Source organism: Eriocheir sinensis, chromosome 35 (genome assembly GCF_024679095.1).
Source record: "Eriocheir sinensis breed Jianghai 21 chromosome 35, ASM2467909v1, whole genome shotgun sequence".
Classification (NCBI taxonomy): Eukaryota; Metazoa; Arthropoda; class Malacostraca; order Decapoda; family Varunidae; genus Eriocheir; species Eriocheir sinensis.
The window spans coordinates 15,407,288-15,427,615 of NC_066543.1; the positions used below are offsets into that span (position 1 = coordinate 15,407,288).

Sequence of the window (20,328 nt, forward strand, 5' to 3'; positions counted from 1 at the left end):
ACACACACACACACACACACACACACACACACACACATAAGAACATAAGAACGTAAGGAGTCTGCAAGAGGCCGGTTGGCCTATACAAGGCAGCTCCTGTACACTCAACCCCACCTTACCTCACCATCCATGGCTTTATCTAACCTCTTCTTGAATGTATCTATGGTGTTGGCGCCCACAACATGGCTTCCAAGCCTGTTCCATTCGTCTACCACTCTATTGGTGAACCAATTCTTGCCTATGTCTTTGTTGAATCTGAATTTGTCTAACTTGAAACCATTGCTACGCGTCCTACCTGGCTCTTTTACGATCAAAATCTTATTGACATCCCCTTTGTTAAGGCCCTTCATCCATTTATAGACTTTGATCAAGTCTCCTCGCAACCTTCGCCTTTCTAGAGAGTGTAGGTTTAACTGCTTCAGCCTGTCTTCATAAGGCAAGTTTCTCACCCCCTGAATCATCTTTGTCATCCTCCTCTGTACAGATTCTAACACACACACACACACACACACACACACACACACACACACACGCACGCACGCACGCACGCACGCACGCACGCACACACACACACACACACACACACACACACACACACACACACACACACACACACACACACACACACACACACACACGGGCATTCAAGACGAAAAAGAAAAGAAAAAAACTTGCTCTAGCTTCACAAGAAGAAAAAAAACATTATAATTATGAGACAACACTGATTAAGAGAATTAATTAAAACTGAGCTAATGACTACCGATCCTAAAAACACCACCGGCTCAGAAGTTAATTAGTTAGAAAGGCAGGAGAAGAAAGGTAAGGCAGCAGCGATCAGGTGGACAGAAACGAAAGAAGGAATAGAGGGAAGGAAGGGAGAGAAGGAAAGGGAGGGAGGGAGAGAGGGAGGGGAGAGAGAAAGATCATAGGGAGAAGAACGACAGGAAAGGGGAGAGGGAGGCGATAAGGGGAACAGAAACGACAGAAGGGGAGAGGAAGGGAGAGGAGGAAAAGGAGGGAGGGAGAGAGGGAGGGGAGAGAGAAAGATCATAGGGAGAAGAACGCCAGGAAGGGGGAGAGGGAGGCGATAAGGGGAACAGGAACGACAGAAGGGGAGAGGAAGGGAGAGGAGGGAGGGAGGGAGGAAAGAGGTAGAAAGATCATAGGGAGAAGAACGCCAGGAAGGGGGAGAGGGAGGCGATCAGGGGAACAGAAACAACAGAAGGGGAGAGGAAGGGAGAGGAAGAAAAGGAGAGAGGGAGGGAGGAGGGAGAGAGATGATCAGGGATGGAAAAGCGACAGGACAAGGGGAGAGAGAGATGATCAGGGGGAGAGAAACGACTGGAGGTAGGAGGGAGGAAGGTAAAGAAGGGAAAGGAGGGAAGGAGGGAGGAAGGTAGAGAAGGGAAAGGAGGGAAGGAGGGAGGGAGGGAGAAACGGCAATCAGGGAGAGAGAAATGACAGCACAAGGGGAGAGAGGGGAGATCAGTGGGAAGGAGAAAAGATTAAAATGGAAGAGCGAAAAATATACTAAAGAATTAATGAAACGGGAAGAAACAAAATAACTGGAACGAAGTAAGTAAAAGTAAATAAAGAAAATAAATGAAGGAATAATTAGATGACAACGTGGATGAAGTTACGCAGCTACGGAAATAAAAGAACACGAAAACATCTAGTAGAGAAAATGACATTGATCCAAAAACTATAATAAGAAGATGCAACAGAAAACAACCTAAAAACAAACAAACACACAGGATAAAAAAACAAAAACACAAATAACAACACATATACGAACACACTAACAAACATCCCATTATACCAAAAAAAAAAAAAAGATAAATAACTAAAAACATATACAACCTCCCCCCCAAAAAACGCAAGAAAATAATAAACAAATAAACAAAAAAACAAAATTAACACACAAACAACAAACACACACAGCAAATAACGAGACAAACACACACAGAAACACACTAATAAAGGTCTCAAGGCTGGCCCGGTCAAGGCTTTCCAGGGGTTTTAAAATGGCATTGATCGCCCCGCTCCTCTCGCCCTTCTAAATATCCAAGGGAGGCGGAGTGACCTTTGCCTTTCCTCTGTCGCTCCCTTTAACACGTTTTCTCCCTATTTGTGTACACCTGTATGACCCTGATAGGTAAATTGGGGTAGGGAGGAAGGGAGGGAGCGAGGGAGGGAAGGAGAGAGTGAGGGAGAAAGTGTAAGAGGATTAAAAGAATAAGGTTGAGGAAAGGAAAGGAGAGAGAGACGAAGAATTATATTAGGAAGAGAACGTGTTAAAAGATAAAAGTAGTGAATGAGAAGAGCGTATAACGTTGGAGCCTTTCTCTCTCTCTCTCTCTCTCTCTCTCTCTCTCTCTCTCTCTCTCTCTCTCTCTCTCTCTCTCTCTCTCTCTCTCTCTCTCTCTCTCTCTCTCTCTCTAATAAAGAAAACGAGATCAACCCCGTGAGAAATTATGGATAATGGATTTTTTACGCGCCCACAATTCTCTCTTTCGGTGCGCGCGAGCAAGCGAGTCAACCAGCGAGCGAGCGAGCGAACGAGAGAGAGAGAGAGAGAGAGAGAGAGAGAGAGAGAGAGAGAGAGAGAGAGAGAGAGAGAGAGAGAGAGAGAGAGAGAGACAAAGCGAGAGAGTTGAAATGTCGCCCCCCAAGACCCGTTCATTCATATTCCAGTTCACAGTCCAGTTCGCAGGATAATAATAACTACCCGTCCACCTTCCACTTCAGGCCCAGAAGCAGTGTGGCACGCACCAACAAGAACGGCTGTTTGCACTTAACCCCCCCACCCCCCTTTTTTTTTTACTGTAAGGGAGGCAGCTTAAAGGCGAAAACAAAACAAAAAAAGGAACAAAAAAGCCAGAGAAAGGAAACAGAACAAGAGGCCAGAAGACAGGTCACCTACTTTAGTATTTCATGAACTCGCAATTTTTTTTTTAACTGTTTGCTAATATTTCCAATGTGCTTATAAGGCCACTCTTCTCTTCTCTCTTTTATAGGAGCAGTTCTTAGCGGGATCTTTTTGTTGTGGTTTTCATCTTTCTGCCCTCGAGTTGCTTCCTTTAGTGTGAAAAAAATATATCCATTCATTAGTTAACTGTGGACTAATATTACCAATGTGCTTATAAGGCCACTCTTCTCTTCTCTCTCTTATTGGAGGAGTTCTTAGCGGGCTCTTTTTGTTGTGGTTTTCATCTTTCTGCCCTCGAGTTGCTTCCTTTAGTGTGAAAAAAATATATCCATTCATTAGTTAACTGTGGACTAATATTACCAATGTGCTTATAAGGCCACTCTTCTGTACTCTCTCTTATAGGAGGAGTTCTCAGCGGACTCTTTTTGTTGTGGTTTTCATCTTTCTGCTCTCGAGTTGCTTCCTTTAGTGTGAAAATAATATATCCATTCATTAGTTAACTGTGGACTAATATTATCAATGTGTTTATAATTCCACTCTTCTCTACTCTCTCTTATAGGAGGAGTTCTCAGCGGGCTCTTTTTGTTGTGGTTTTCATCTTTCTGCCCTCGAGTTGCTTCCTTTAGTGTGAAAAAAAAAAATCCATTCATTAGTTAACTGTGGTCTAATATTATCAATGTGCTTATAAGGCCACTCTTCTCTCTTTTTTACGAGCAGTTCTTAGCGGGCTCTTTTTGTTGTGGTTCTCATCTTTCTGCCCTTGAGTTGCTTCCTTTAGTGTGAAAAAAATATATCCATTCATTAGTTAACTGTGGTCTAATATTATCAATGTGTTTATAATTTCACTCTTCTCTCTCTTATAGGAGGAGTTCTCAGCGGGCTTTTTTTTTGTTGTGGTTTTCATCTTTCTGCCCTCGAGTTGCTTTCTTTAGTGTGAAAAAAATATATCCATTCATTAGTTACCTGTGGACGAATATTATCAATGTGCTTATAAGGCCACTCTTCTCTCTTTTTTACGAGCAGTTCTTAGCGGGCTCTTTTTGTTGTGGTTCTCATCTTTCTGCCCTTGAGCTGCTTTATTTAGTGTGAAAAATATATCCATTCATTAGTTTATTCAAGAGATGCAGAGAGATTAAGTTAGTTATTACGTATTATTGCAACACACTCAGCAACGGCATTATCTTCATCATTATCATTATCATTAGTTTGGACACCACCACCACCACCAAGAACAATAACAACTAGAACCACAAGAGCAACAACAAAGTAAAACACCACCACCACCACCGAGAACAATAACAACTAGAACCACAACAGCGACAACAAAGTAAAACATCACCACCACCACCACCGAGAACAATAACAACTAGAACCACAACAGCAACAACAAAGTAAAACATCACCACCACCACCACCGAGAACAATAACAACTAGAACCACAACAGCAACAACAAAGTAAAACACCACAACCACCACCACCAAGAACAATAACAACTAGAACCACAACAGCAACAACAAAGTAAAACATCACCACCACCACCACCAAGAACAATAACAACTAGAACCACAACAGCAACAACAAAGTAAAACACCACAACCACCACCACCGAGAACAATAACAACTAGAACCACAACAGCGACAACAAAGTAAAACAACACCACCACCACCGAGAACAATAACAACTAGAACCACAACAGCAACAACAAAGTAAAACACCACCACCACCACCGAGAACAATAACAACTAGAACCACAACAGCAACAACAGAGTAAAACACCACCACCGCCACCACCGAGAACAATAACAACTAGAACCACAACAGCAACAACAAAGTAAAACACCACCACCACCACCACCACCACCACGAAGAACAATAAACAAACATAAGAACCACAACTCCTGTAAAAAGATACCATGATGCACTCCGCCACTCCGCTCCCCCTCCCCGCCACCTCCACCTACAGCTCGTCCCTTACGGCCCATGAACTATCGGGGAACAAGTTTTTCGTCCGGTGTATTGGGCACAAGTATAGGTGTTTTAGGGGCTTCCTAGGGCGCCGAGTGACCACGCCAAGGAGAGCGGCGGAGGTGAGGATGAAGGACAGGCAGGTATGACAGAGCGAGATGCGAGCAAGTGACCAGGATTTATGCCAAGGCCAGATGAACGATGATTATTTCAAACGTTACTTTAGTATAGTTTTGTGGCTTCTCCATTTAATTTCTGGGACGGAGTTAGTTGGGAGTGTTGGATCTTCACGGTTAAGTCGGCATTTTACAAACTCGGTCGTAAAGGACGGAGCTAGTTAGAAGTGTTGGATGTTCACGGATAAGTCGGCATTTTACAAACTCGGTCGTAAAGGACGGAGCTAGTTAGAAGTGTTGGATGTTCACGGATAAGTCGGCATTTTACAAACTCGGTCGTAAAGGACGGAGCTAGTTAGAAGTGTTGGATGTTCACGGATAAGTCGGCATTTTACAAACTCGGTCGTAAAGGACGGAGCTAGTTAGAAGTGTTGGATGTTCACGGATAAGTCGGCATTTACAAACTCGGTAGTCATGGACGGAGCTAGTTAGAAGTGTTGGATGTTCACGGATAAGTCGGCATTTTACAAACTCGGTCGTAAAGGACGGAGCTAGTTAGAAGTGTTGGATGTTCACGGATAAGTCGGCATTTTACAAACTCGGTCGTAAAGGACGGAGCTAGTTAGAAGTGTTGGATGTTCACGGATAAGTCGGCATTTTACAAACTCGGTCGTAAAGGACGGAGTTAGTTAGAAGTGTTGGATCTTCACGTCTAAGTCGGCATTTTACAAACTCGGTCGTAAAGGACGGAGTTAGTTAGAAGTGTTGGATCTTCACGTCTAAGTCGGCATTTTACAAACTCGGTCGTAAAGGACGGAGCTAGTTAGAAGTGTTGGATGTTCACGGATAAGTCGGCATTTTACAAACTCGGTCGTAAAGGACGGAGCTAGTTAGAAGTGTTGGATGTTCACGGATAAGTCGGCATTTTACAAACTCGGTCGTAAAGGACGGAGTTAGTTAGAAGTGTTGGATCTTCACGTCTAAGTCGGCATTTTACAAACTCGGTCGTAAAGGACGGAGTTAGTTAGAAGTGTTGGATCTTCACGTCTAAGTCGGCATTTTACAAACTCGGTCGTAAAGGACGGAGCTAGTTAGAAGTGTTGGATCTTCACGTCTAAGTCGGCATTTTACAAACTCGGTCGTAAAGGACGGAGCTAGTTAGAAGTGTTGGATGTTCACGGTTAAGTCGGCATTTTACAAACTCGGTCGTAAAGGACGGAGCTAGTTAGAAGTGTTGGATGTTCACGGTTAAGTCGGCATTTTACAAACTCGGTCGTAAAGGACGGAGCTAGTTAGAAGTGTTGGATGTTCACGGATAAGTCGGCATTTTACAAACTCGGTCGTAAAGGACGGAGCTAGTTAGAAGTGTTGGATGTTCACGGATAAGTCGGCATTTTACAAACTCGGTCGTAAAGGACGGAGTTAGTTAGAAGTGTTGGATCTTCACGTCTAAGTCGGCATTTTACAAACTCGGTCGTAAAGGACGGAGTTAGTTAGAAGTGTTGGATCTTCACGTCTAAGTCGGCATTTTACAAACTCGGTCGTAAAGGACGGAGTTAGTTAGAAGTGTTGGATCTTCACGTCTAAGTCGGCATTTTACAAACTCGGTCGTAAGGACGGAGTTAGTTAGAAGTGTTGGATCTTCACGTCTAAGTCGGCATTTACAAACTCGGTCGTAAAGGACGGAGTTAGTTAGAAGTGTTGGATCTTCACGTCTAAGTCGGCATTTTACAAACTCGGTCGTAAAGGACGGAGCTAGTTAGAAGTGTTGGATGTTCACGGTTAAGTCGGCATTTTACAAACTCGGTCGTAAAGGACGGAGCTAGTTAGAAGTGTTGGATGTTCACGGTTAAGTCGGCATTTTACAAACTCGGTCGTAAAGGACGGAGCTAGTTAGAAGTGTTGGATGTTCACGGTTAAGTCGGCATTTTACAAACTCGGTCGTAAAGGACGGAGCTAGTTAGAAGTGTTGGATGTTCACGGATAAGTCGGCATTTTACAAACTCGGTCGTAAAGGACGGAGCTAGTTAGAAGTGTTGGATGTTCACGGATAATTCGGCATTTTACAAACTCGGTCGTAATGGACGGAGTTAGTTAGAAGTGTTGGATCTTCACGTCTAAGTCGGCATTTTACAAACTCGGTCGTAAAGGACGGAGTTAGTTAGAAGTGTTGGATCTTCACGTCTAAGTCGGCATTTTACAAACTCGGTCGTAAAGGACGGAGTTAGTTAGAAGTGTTGGATCTTCACGTCTAAGTCGGCATTTTACAAACTCGGTCGTAAAGGACGGAGTTAGTTAGAAGTGTTGGATCTTCACGTCTAAGTCGGCATTTTACAAACTCGGTCGTAAAGGACGGAGTTAGTTAGAAGTGTTGGATCTTCACGTCTAAGTCGGCATTTTACAAACTCGGTCGTAAAGGACGGAGCTAGTTAGAAGTGTTGGATGTTCACGGTTAAGTCGGCATTTTACAAACTCGGTCGTAAAGGACGGAGCTAGTTAGAAGTGTTGGATGTTCACGGTTAAGTCGGCATTTTACAAACTCGGTCGTAAAGGACGGAGCTAGTTAGAAGTGTTGGATGTTCACGGTTAAGTCGGCATTTTACAAACTCGATCGTAAAGGACGGAGTTAGTTGGGAGTGTTGGATGTTTACGTCTAAGTCGGCATATTATAAACCGAGTCGAAAGAAATAATATAAAACAAAACAAAACCAACTAACCACATTCTGAAAAACGGGACAAAAAAGACAAATCCGTCACAGTATTATTAACAAACGACTAATACGACGTTTAAAACCTCTGGCGAAGTTAGTTAGAAGTGTTGGATTATCACAGTTAAGTACTCAGTCGTAAGAAGGCATCTAAAAAAACAAACAAAAAACACCAAACTAACCACACTGAAAAACGATCCAAAAAAAAAAAAAAATAGGTACCAGTCACAATATTAATGAAGACTAATGCCACGTGTGAAGACCCAGGCGTAAATGCGTAAAGCTGGAGGTGTTCCTGGTTATCCGGACGCCAAGAAACCCGCATCGATCGTTACCCTACACGGAACAACAGAGCGCTGCCTGCCAATACCTTATCAGGACACCTCTCCTCCCGAAATTGACCTCTCTTTCGGCCACCTCTTTTGATTCTTTTGTTTTGTAGCAGCAAGTAGCGGGCTTTTTTTTATTATTGTTTCCTTTTTTTGTGCCCTTGAGCTGTCTCCTTTGTTGTAAAAAAAAAAAAATAAATAAATAAAAAGCCTCAAAAGTCTTTACCTCCTTCTTGTTAAACAGCAGCATGGTAGATTAGGGGTTGCAGATATGTTTGTGTTCACCGTTACCGCTGCTAAGGTCAGAGATGAAAACTATTGATAGCACAGTACATCACCGTCCTTGCTTGAGGGAGAAATATGAAGTGTAAAAATGAACCCCATAAGAACATAAGGACAAAATTATCAAACTAAAAAGAAGCAGAAAATAAAACATCATTCCTCTTTAAAGACCAGGACTGATATGATGCAAATGGGTATCTAAACCAATGACATGTTATTGGTCCATAAGTGTTGTATCATCAGTCATTAAAAAGCAAAATATAATGCCTTTACTTCCCGGAGAATAAGCATCAGGAGACGAAAGTATTATTAGACCTCAGTAAGGTAAGGTAAAATAAATATGCATGTTTGCCACCCGATATTGACCTCTCTTTCAGCCTCTCGTTCTTTTTGGTTTGTTCGGAACAGTGTCCAGCGTTGTTGTTTTTTTGCCCTTGAGCTGCCTCCCTCGCTGTGAAAAAAATGCAGATGTAAAGAGCACCAGAGCGCCACCATCACCCCTCAGGAGCCATAACAGTACTCCCAGCGTCCCTGCCTCGCCCCAACACAGTTATCTTCAAGGATGGAGACCCGACAGTAGCTTCTAAGATTAGGATGCTAGTGGGGTGATGAGGAGGAGGATGGGACAAATTTTAGAGGGTACTATGGGTAGATGGCGGGGGTTGGAGGTGATGGGAGAAAGGAAGGGGAGTGGGAGGATAAGAAGGGGAGATGGCGGGGGTTGGAGGTGATGGGAGAAAGGAAGGGGAGTGGGAGGATAAGAAGGGGAGAGGGAGGGGGTTGGAGGTGATGGGAGAAAGGAAGGGGAGTGGGAGGATGACAAGGGGAGATGGAGGGGGTTGGAGCCGATGGGAGAAAGGAAGGGGAGTGGGAGGATAAGAAGGGGAGATGGAGGGGGTTGGAGGTGATGGGAGAAAGGAAGGGGAGTGGGAGGATAAGAAGGGGAGATGGAGGGGGTTGGAGGTGATGGGAGAAAGGAAGGGGTGGGAGGATAAGACGGGAGATGGAGGGGGTTGGAGGTGATGGGAGAAAGGAAGGAGGGAGGATACGACGGGGAGATGGCGGGGGTTGGTGGTGATGGGAGAAAGGAAGGGGAGTGGGAGGATGACAAGGGGAGATGGAGGGGGTTGGAGCCGATGGGAGAAAGGATAGGTGAGTGGGAGGATAAAAAGGGGAGATGGAGGGGGTTGGAGGTGATGGGAGAAAGGAAGGGGAGTGGGAGGATAAGAAGGGGAGATGGAGGGGGTTGGAGGTGATGGGAGAAAGGAAGGGAGTGGGAGGATAAGAAGGGAGATGGAGGGTTGGAGGTGATGGGAGAAAGGAAGGGAGTGGGAGGATAAGAAGGGAGATGGAGGGGTTGGAGGTGATGGGAGAAAGGAAGGGAGTGGGAGGATAAGAAGGAGATGGGGGGTTGGAGGTGTTGGGAGAACGGAAGGTGAGTGGGAGGATAAGAAGGGGAGATGGAGGGGGTTGGAGGTGATGGGAGAAAGGAAGGGAGGAGGATAAGAAGGGAGATGGCGGGGTTGGAGGTGATGGGAGAAAGGAAGGGAGTGGGAGGATAAGAAGGGGAGATGGAGGGGGTTGGAGGTGATGGGAGAAAGGAAGGGGAGTGGGAGGATAAGAAGGGGAGATGGAGGGGGTTGGAGGTGATGGGAGAAAGGAAGGGGAGTGGGAGGATAAGAAGGGGAGATGGCGGGGGTTGGAGGCGATGGGAGAAAGGAAGGGGAGTGGGAGGATGACAAGGGGAGATGGAGGGGGTTGGAGGCGATGGGAGAAAGGATGGGGGAGTGGGAGGATAAGAATGGGAGATGGAGGGGTTGGTGGCGATGGGAGAAAGGATAGGGGAGTGGAGGATAAGAAGGGAGATGGAGGGGTTGGAGGTGATGGGAGAAAGGATGGGGAGTGGGAGGATAAGAAGGAGATGGAGGGGTTGGAGAAAGGATGGGGAGTGGGAGGATAAGAAGGGAGATGGAGGGGTTGGAGGTGATGGGAGAAAGGAAGGGGAGTGGGAGGATAAGAAGGGGAGACGGAGGGGGTTGGAGGTGATGGGAGAAAGGAAGGGGAGTGGGAGGATGACAAGGGGAGATGGAGGGGGTTGGAGGTGATGGGAGAAAGGAAGGGGAGTGGGAGGATGAGAAGGGGAGATGGAGGGGTTGGAGGCGATGGGAGAAAAGATGGGGGAGTGGGAAAGTTATTAATTAAGGACTGATGAAGGTGATGGAGGAGATAGAGAGATAAAAAAGAGAAAGGCTGAAAGTTGTAAGAGAATGGGGTGATTTACGCTCTCAAGGATGGGGACCCGCCAGGAGTTCCTAAGCTTGAGATGATGCAGCAAATAGCGTTAAAGCCTCTTTTGGATAAGGTGTAAAGGGCTACATACGTCACAAGGCTGCCAAGGCTTATACTGTGTCCGAGGGCGTCTATACAATCTATCATCAGAGGAAGCCTGGCACTAGTAGAGACCCCAGCGTGGGAGTCACAGCGCCACCACGCCACCGCCACCACTGAGGGACCACATAATTGAGTTTGTCGTATAATTGGGGTCTGGTCGCCGCCATCCGACAAATCCTGTACAGACAGACTCCGGAAAGCGAGGGAACATACGGCCTATATATCGCGGCCTCTGTCTGTCCCTGCGGCCAAGTGAAACAAAAACCGAGCAGAAAAAGGAGGCAAACTAGTTCCTCGGGGCAGCCACGCTCGGGGAAGACTGAACAGCTCCATAAAGTAAAGAGAACATAAAGGGGATAAATGTAAAATCAATGACAGAAAGGCTGATTCATGCTCGGTAATAATAATGATAATAATAATAATAATAATAATAATAATAATAGTAATAAATGATAAAATAATAACAAACTTTAGAAGTATATAATAATAATAATAATAATAATAATAATAATAATAATAATAATAATAATAATAATAATAATAATAATAGTAATAAATGATAAAATAATAACAAACTTTAGAAGTATATAATAATAATAATAATAATAATAATAATAATAATAATAATAATAATAATAATAATAATAATAATAATAATAATAATGATAATGATAATAATAACGATAATAGTAATAATAATAACACACTGGGAGTAGGTAGGCAGATACCCGCCGCAACGGGCATAAGCCAGTCTCAGTTAGTGCCTTGTATAGGCCAACCGGTCTCTTGCAGACTCCTTACGTTCTTATGTTCTTATGTTCTTATGTTCTTATATGAGGGGTGCGTGAGTGCTGCAAACTCATCAAAGACCTCCCCCCCCCCCCCCCCTCGGGTACTCTCTAAAGGACGAATAATCTTACTTTCCACACCAAACTCCATGCACGTTACACACACCATTTCCTTAAATACTCATATCAATTTTACGGTAATGAATAATCAACCTGCCTCGGAGTTCCCATCTGGCTGGGGTGGAGACGAGAAATGTCCCTGGGCCAGACCGCACTTGATGTGACGACCCTAAGTAGCGTCTTGATGATTCCTCCAACTTCCTTCTCATCAACTTCTGTTTTCTATGCCTTCTCTAGCCTGAATCATTAGAAGGCTCATGAACCCAATGGGAGGTCTCCTATTGTTATCAAAATTGAGCTACCACGCCACTGTACCATAATGATTAGTAGCTCGTCGCCGCTCAGGATAGTAACTTATCGCCGCTTATATAGGTGATAAAATCTCAGAAATAAGTGATTTTGGGTTATGAAGAGCGAATTAAATTCCATAAAGTAAAGGGTGCAATTCTGGATATACCAACAATAATAATAATGAAAACAATGTCAGATGTGCCTCAACAAATACAAAAAACTGACATATATAACAAACTGATTGCCACGAAGCAGCCAATTATACGAGGGAAACAGAACTACTCGAAATCAAATACAGTTTCCATTTATATATATACATAGTCAACATTTAATTTGTACTTTTATTTCTTAGGGATGTTTTATTTATTTATTTATTTATTTAGCAGACCTGAGCGATTTATTTCACAGACCTTTTCAGTTCTGGATACATGCTTTTTTTTTTTTTTCACTCGGAGATGATTGTTGTCGCAATAAAACCGATTCGAAAGGTGTGGAGCGAATTTGAAGATGACTTACTATTTCAACGACGTTTCTTTCCTTAGCGGCGATAGATTACCATCCCTGGCGCCGACAGCTTACCATTTTGTGACACCGGTTTACTATTTTAGAGGCAACAGGCTGCTCTTTTTGGCGACTGGTTACTATTTAAAGCGCAGCGGGGTACTATTTGTTAGGTTAGGGCGAGATCCTCTTCGTTTATGACTAGACGCGGGAGCCAAGACGCTGAACAGTCGGTCCACGCCACGGTGTTTGTTCTTTGTCTTACACGAGTCAACTCAGCGCAAGTTCTCCACTGCAGTTTATGCGAGAAATTCACTCAAGCACCTTCGTAATTGTTTTTCCAGTTGCAATAAATGTGAAGTTTAGCTCCGCCACCCAAAATACCGTATAAGCCTTCATATTATGGTTAGAGGTCGAAAATACATGCCCTTTAACCGTGAAGTGAAGGCGCAGATGGTTGGAAACTAAGCTAACCTTTACAAATCCAACAACCTAATGTAACAGCTGGATCCCAGACTCCAGCTGCCGCCTCGACTGTCTCCATACATCGGCGACACTGGCATGATGTTAAGTTTGGTCAGGCTAGTTTAGGTTAGGTTCTGTGTGCGCCTTTATAGATTACGTATTTCCGCCCATAATATGAAGTTGTGTATGGTAATTTGAGGTGGTGAGGCTAAACTACAGTTTCACCTAATACGGACTGGCTATGAAAAAAAAACATCATAGTCTACCCTGAAATGAGTAGGCAATCTCTCTCTCTCTCTCTCTCTCTCTCTCTCTCTCTCTCTGAAACACACCGCTCAGGTCTGCTAAACTTTCCTCTTTTCATTATTTATCTTTGTAGGAAAACATGACCGTGTGTGTATTTCATCATACTCTCACGGCGTCCAGTAGCAAAACACACACACACACACACACACACACACACACACACACACACACACACACACACACACACACCTCATGCATTACGGTATTTTCTCCTTAAAGTTCACTCACAAAATTCACATCCTCTGACCGTTGTTTACTTCTGACTATGTACTCACCAGCATCCCGTGACATCTGGTGCGTTTAATACCACTCGCAAAGTCAAACGAAAGAAATGACTAACGCAGCGATGAAGACTTAGCGTCGCGCGTGGCAGAGGCAGTGTTTACTCGCGAGCTCCATTCTTTTTTTACAGCAAAGGAAGCACCTCAAGGGTAAAATTTCAAAACAACAATGGAAAATATGCCCGCTAAACACTGCCCCTATGAATAAAGAGTTCAGAAGAGCGGTCAAAAGCGAGGTGTCGTTGTTAAAAATCTATACCTGTCACTAACAAATAAGGAGTTATCAGGTTATCAACAAACACAACATAATATGCCAGAAATTAGTTTGTTTTCTCATTGGGGGACCTTTAACGAAGACTTACCTCAATTATAAGCGTTACCCATGCAGGAGTACGTTACATTCTCTCGTTGGCAAGGCGTAAGAAAACGGAGAGAACTTCACACACTCCCAACGCGAAATTTCAAAATCATCCCTTCCAATTCACGGATTCAATACATCATACAAAATACATTCAACAACTGCGTGGAAATAACCATATGACAGGTCCTTGAGAATCAGTTAGTTTCAAATGGTTTCAGTTTTATATATATATATATTTTTTTCTTCATATTTCATCATCCAGTTTTCCATTCCCGTAAGTGTTAGTAGTAACGGTTGATGTTAGTAAAAGCACTGTTAGTAGGCGAATATCTACGTGCGATTGTGTAATACCAACGTGTGTGTGTGTGTGTGTGTGTGTGAATTTACTCTACGTGTGTGCAATGTTACATATTAAAAACCAACCAGTTAATAAAGTTATTCTACAATCTAACTAGTGCGTGTGTGTGAGAGAGAGAGAGAGAGAGAGAGAGAGAGAGAGAGAGAGAGAGAGAGAGAGAGAGAGAGAGAGAGAGAGATGCTCCAACTGTCACCTAGAGCGTTGGGGGAGTGGGAGGGTGGAGTGGAGGGGGAGGGGGAAGCGGAGGAAGCGAGTGCGGTGGGAACAGGGAGGGGGTTGGGGGGGAGGAACCAATTACAGCCAGGAAGCCCAAGTTATCAACCAATTAGAGAGCGAGAATGAACTTGTGGCGCCAAACCATTGAGGAAGACGAAAGTTTATGGCTGGAAGTGTCTGTTTGTGGGTGTGTGTGTGTGTGTGTGTGTGTGTGTGTGTGTGAGAGATACTGTCACTCACTCACTTATCTCTCTCTTCCTCTATCTCCTCCTGTCTCTCCTTCTTTCCGTTCGTGTTTCCTTTTTGTCTGTCCGTAATTATATCTCTCTTCGTCTGTCTCCTTTCTTGGATACGTGTTTTCTTCCTGTCTGTCTCCCTGTCCGTCTATCTTATCTGGGTTGCGTCACCTGGAAGAAGAGGCGGGCAGGTATGGTTAATCAGGTCGAGGAAGGCAAAGGTATCGTTTTATTCACCTACGAAATGGGTTTACAGGCAAAAATGTGGATTATGGAAATGTGTAAAAACAAGTTAGATGATTTGTATTAGTTTTTGTTAGTTTGTCCCACACGCCTCGTCGTCTCTGTCTCCTCCTCCTCCTCCTTCTCTTTCCTTCTGGTCTCCTCCTCGTTGTTTTCGTCGTCGTGTTTTCCAGGTAACCAGACTTATTATCTTTACAATACATTACCGAACGTGACAATGATTTCTCTCTCTCTCTCTCTCTCTCTCTCTCTCCACCACTTAAGTCTTTGGCACAAACGAAACTCACTCTGGGTTTGGACATTTAACTTTACGAACACCAACTCTGGGAACACCTTCGCTTTCTTCGACTTGAACGGTAGATCCTTCACTTAACTTTAAACACACACATACACACCGAAGAAAAAGGGACATTTCACTGTGACGTCTGTTGTCTTACCGATGGGAGGGGGGAGGGGCTCTCTCACCCTAAAATACACCCACACACCCACACCCACATACACACAGGCAGGAAGAACCTACACCCACATCTATTCCAATGGCTCATCCTCGGGTTGGCATCAGACACAACTCTCGCCCCTTCTAAGCAGTGGCGTGCTCGGCGTGTCAGGGTCCTCGTGGCTCCCCTGTCTGCTGCCGCCGCTCGCCCTCCTTCTGTCGGGGTCGAGGAAGTCATCGGGGGGCGGCAGACGCGGCTCCAGCGGTTCGAAGTCTTGATAAAGGGGCGGAGGGGGCGCTGGGGACCTCCTGGGGGATATGGAGCCCTGCAGGGGGTCGTGGAGGTAGCCTGAGTGTTGCAAAAGATGTTCCCCGGGATAGTACGCCCCTTGAGGCAGCACTGGGGCGTGACTGGAGGCTAAGGGATCCACGCCAGTGTATGTGAAGTCCGCCAGACACTGAAGGAGGAGGAGGGATAACTTGTTGGGCATTAGTGAAAGACATGAAGAAAATACCTCAAAACTATCAGGAAAACACTTCAGTGGTCAATAACTTTATAACTATTTCTCCCGACCGAGCATAATTCTGAACACAAAGTTACACCAGACCTAATGGAAAACACACACACACACACACACACACACACACACACACACACACACACACACAAAAAAAAAAAAAAAAAAAAAAAAAAAAAATCCAACCTTCTGCTTTAGGATTCATTATAAAGTGTATTCCACATTATTGTCATTATGTCGCATCTTTTAATTTTTTCCCCTCTTCTAGTTTTCCGTTTTCCCCTCAGTGTTTCGTAAATATTGCTGATAGAAAACTTTTTTGCTAAGAGAATCAACTGCTATGTATTTTTTCCCCCATTTAATTTTTCCTGTTCTTTCTTTCCTCAAATTCTCAAAGATCTTGCCACTGTGATAATATGATTCTAAAGAGGGAAATAACCTGCTTTCTGCCCTTTCCCTGTTTTTCCTTTCCTTTCTTTTTCTCTCACTGCATCAAAGGTCTTGCTACCAGAAAATGTACAGGTAAAGTGATTTGTTGGAGGCTCAATTTCTAATCTCTCTCTTGCCACTATGATAATATGATTCTAAAGAGGAAAATAATCTGCGTTCTGCCTCTTCCCTGTTTTTCCTTTCCTTTCTTTTTCTCTCACAGCGTCAAAGGTCTTGCTACCAGAAAATGTACAGGTAAAGCGATTTGTTGAAGGGTCAATTTCTAATCTCTCTCTTGCCACTATGATAATACGATTCTAAAGAGGGAAATAATCTGCGTTCTGTCTTTTCCCCGTTTTTCCTTTCCTTTCTTTTTCTCTCACAGCGTCAAAGGTCTTGCTACCAGAAAATGTGCAGGTAAAGCGATTTGTTGGAGGCTCAATTTCTAATCTCTCTCTTGCCACTATGATAATATGATTCTAAAGAGGAAAATAATCTGCGTTCTGTCTCTTCCCTGTTTTTCCTTTCCTTTCTTTTTCTCTCACAGCGTCAAAGGTCTTGCTACCAGAAAATGTGCAGGTAAAGCGATTTGTTGAAGGCGCAATTTCTAATCTCTCTCTTGCCACTATGATAATATGATTCTAAAGAGGAAAATAATCTGCATTCTGTCTCTTCCCTGTTTTTTCTTTCCTTTCTTTTTCTCTCACAGCGTCAAAGGTCTTGCTACCAGAAAATGTACAGGTAAAGCGATTTGTTGAAGGGTCAATTTCTAATCTCTCTCTTGCCACTATGATAATACGATTCTAAAGGGGGAAATAATCTGCGTTCTGCCTCTTCCCTGTTTTTCCTTTCCTTTCTTTTTCTCTCACAGCGTCAAAGGTCTTGCTACCAGAAAATGTACAGGTAAAGTGATTTGTTGGAGGCTCAGTTTCTAATCTCTTTTCCTGTTCTGGTTTAATGAGAAAATTTGATCGAGTTCGTCTGGCCGGTCAGCTGGAAAAATTACTTCGCTGCCCGGCGTGCGTTGATTGGTCCGACGAGCCATTATGTCATTGATGGAGTGAGGCGCTGATTGGCGGAGCGACTCATTAACGAACTGACTGAACACGGTGACTGACTGTACGTATACCAGGCAAATTGACTGATGTTTGACTGATTGAGTGATTGAATAACTCACTGACTGTTTTCTTGGGTGTCTGATGCACTGACATGACTGACTGACTGACTGACTGACTAACAACAACCCTGACTGAATAACTGACTGACTAATTTAATGTTGGACTGACTGAGTGATTGAATAACTCGCTGACTGTTTCCTTGGGTATCTGATACACTGATAACATGACTGACTGACTGACTGACTAACAACAACCCTGACTGAATGACTGACTGACTGACTGGAAAGTTTCGATTAGTCGGCGCAACATCTGTGGTCATATGCCGGAGAGAGACAGAAGGGGAAAGAATTATAGGAGAAGGGAACAGACCCCAGGAGACGGGACACAACCTGATCAATACCTGGTACCCATTCACTGCTGGGTGGACAGGGGCGTAGGGTGTCGGAAAAGCCGCCCAAGTTTTTCCACTCCGCCCGGGAATCGAACCCGGGCTCTCTCGGTTGTGAGCCGAGTGTGCTAACCACTGCACCACGAAGCCCCCGACTGACCGACTGACTGACTGACCAACAACAACCCTGACTGAATGCCTGACTGACTAATTTAATGTTTGACTGACTGGGTGATTGAATGACTCGCTGACTGTTTCCTTGGGTAGCTGATACGCTGCTAACAGAAAATGACTTACTGATTGACTGACTGATTCACTTGCAACATCCCTGATTAACTGACTGATTGACTAACATCCCCAACTGATTAACTGACTGACTGACAACGTTTTTAATTGACTGACTAATCGACTAACATCCCCAAATGACTGACTGAGTGACTGACAACGTTACTAATTGACTGCCTGATCGATTAACATCCCCGACTGACTGACTGACTGTTTGACTGATTAATTGAATTCCAAACTGACTGACTGACTGATTGATTGATTGGCAGAATGACTGATTGATTGAGGGATTGAGTAAATGCATTCAAACCTGACAGACTGACTAACCGACAATGGATAACTGATTGACTGACGGACTAAGTGTAATCCAAACTGACTGACTGACTGACTGACTGACTAACCCCCATCCAACCAACATCCCAGACTGATTTCATTACTGGATAGGTTATCATATTAATTAAGCAACTGGACAATCTGGTTAGTTACCTGGGGGGCACGGAAGGCGGGGGGCAGACAGGTGTATCCCTCGGGGGGCAGCACAGTGGCCGGGCCGCCCCCCACGATCCCCACCACGCTGCCACTGGACTCCCTCAGGGGTATGACGTCAGGCTCGGGGTCACTCTCGGGGTCAACCTGTTTGGAGGAGGAGGAGGAGGAGGAGGAGGAGGAAAGTTATGAGAAGATTATAATGAAGGAGGACGAGTTTGGTAATGATGATGATTGTAGTAGTAGTAGTAGTAGTAGTAGTAGTAGTAACAGTAGTGGTAGTAGTAGTAGAAGTAGTTGCAGTAGTAGTAGTAGTAGTTGCAGTAGTTGTTGTTGTAAAAGGAGGAGGAGAAGGAGGAGGAGGAGGAGGAAGAGAAGGAGGAGTAGGAGGAGTAGGAAGAGGAAGAGGAAGAGGAAGAAGAAGAGGAGGAGGGGAAAAGGAAGATGAGGTGAAGGTTTGAGGGGAATGTTGATTAATTGCTTGCTGTTACCCTTCCGTCCCCACCATCCATCATTCTCTCTCTCTCTCTCTCTCTCTCTCTCTCTCTCTCTCTCTCTCTTGCATCATTACCTACATCTCTTTCCTCCCTCTCCCTAGCTTATTTTTTTTACGTTTGCAGCATTTATCTTCTCTCTCTCTCTCTCTCTCTCTCTCTCTCTCTCTCTCTCTCTCTCTCTCTCTCTCTCTCTCTCTCTCTCTCTCTCTCTCTCTCTCTCTCTCTCTCCTTCAGGCAATTACAGCATAAGCCTCTTTCCTCCTCCTCCTTTTTCTCCTTCATTACCACTTATTCCTCTTTCTCTTTTTTCTTCCTCCTCCTCCTCCTCCTCCTCCTCCTCCTCCTCCTCCTCCTCCTCCTCCTCCTTTTTCTTCTCCAAATCTCCACTTCCACCACTAACCACCACCACCACCTAGTCCTCCTCCTCCTCCTCCTCGTACCTGCATGTCCCTCTCCAAGCAGGTGTCTCCGTGGCCTGGACTCAACATGGCTGCCGTGCTCTCACTCCTGCTGGGCGTGGCTCTGCTGGCGGCCGCTCTGCCCTTGGACTCCCCTTTGCCCCTTAGCGACAGGCAGCGGCCAGGGGCGAGGGAGGAGGACGAGGAGGAGGGGGAAGGGGTCGTCTGATGAGCCTGTCCTTCCCTCCTCCTTCTTCTCCTGCCGCGGAAGATCAAGAGGAGGATGAGTAGGAGGCCGAGGAGGATTAGGCCGCATCCTGCTCCGAGGGCCGCGGCGAGGACGGACGGAATCTCGAGTGCGCCGAGAATAGGGTCGTCGCTCCCCTCCTCGTCCTCGTCCTCGCCTCCGTGTGGGCTCTTCCCGCCGTCCCGCACCTCCGCCTCCGAGGGTCCGTCTGAGGGGAAGGAGGGGACGTTAGAGGAGGGGAGGGGAGAGGAGAGGTGGTTGGTAGGAGGAGGAGGAGGAAGACGAGGGGAGGTGGAGTAAGAAGACAATGAAGGAGAGATGAGAGGAGAGGTGGTGAAGTAAGAAGGGAGGGAAGGGAAGGGAAGGGAAGGGAAGGGAAGGGAAGGGAAGGAGAGAGGAGAGGAGAGGAATACATAGGAATACATAGGAAGAACAGACACCAGAAGACTTGGCGGTCTAAGGCGAGGGTGTCTGTCTACAACTGCTAGTACTAGTAATCTACGCGTGGTAGGACAGGATAGACTAGATGAAGGCTCCTCCCCACCCACCTCTCCCTCCGGCAACGTGTAGGCAGGAAATAGTTAGAAGAGAATATCATGTGCCTTTAAGGAAGAAAGGGACATGGAAATTTTACAGTA

General features: G+C 45.0%; 1 protein-coding gene across 1 annotated transcript in view; it reads right to left on the reverse strand.

Moving 5' to 3' along the window:
* Window positions 1-14,821: 14,821 nt before the first annotated feature.
* Window positions 14,822-20,328, reverse strand: part of LOC127007559 (uncharacterized) — a 72,780-nt gene continuing 67,273 nt past the window's right edge. The window contains exons 13-15 of the mRNA XM_050878730.1: window positions 19,486-19,898; window positions 18,549-18,695; window positions 14,822-15,782 (exon numbers count right to left, since the gene is read on the reverse strand). Coding sequence (XP_050734687.1) covers window positions 15,447-15,782; window positions 18,549-18,695; window positions 19,486-19,898 — 896 coding nt within the window. The 3' untranslated portion in view covers window positions 14,822-15,446. The remainder of the gene's footprint in view (window positions 15,783-18,548; window positions 18,696-19,485; window positions 19,899-20,328) is intronic.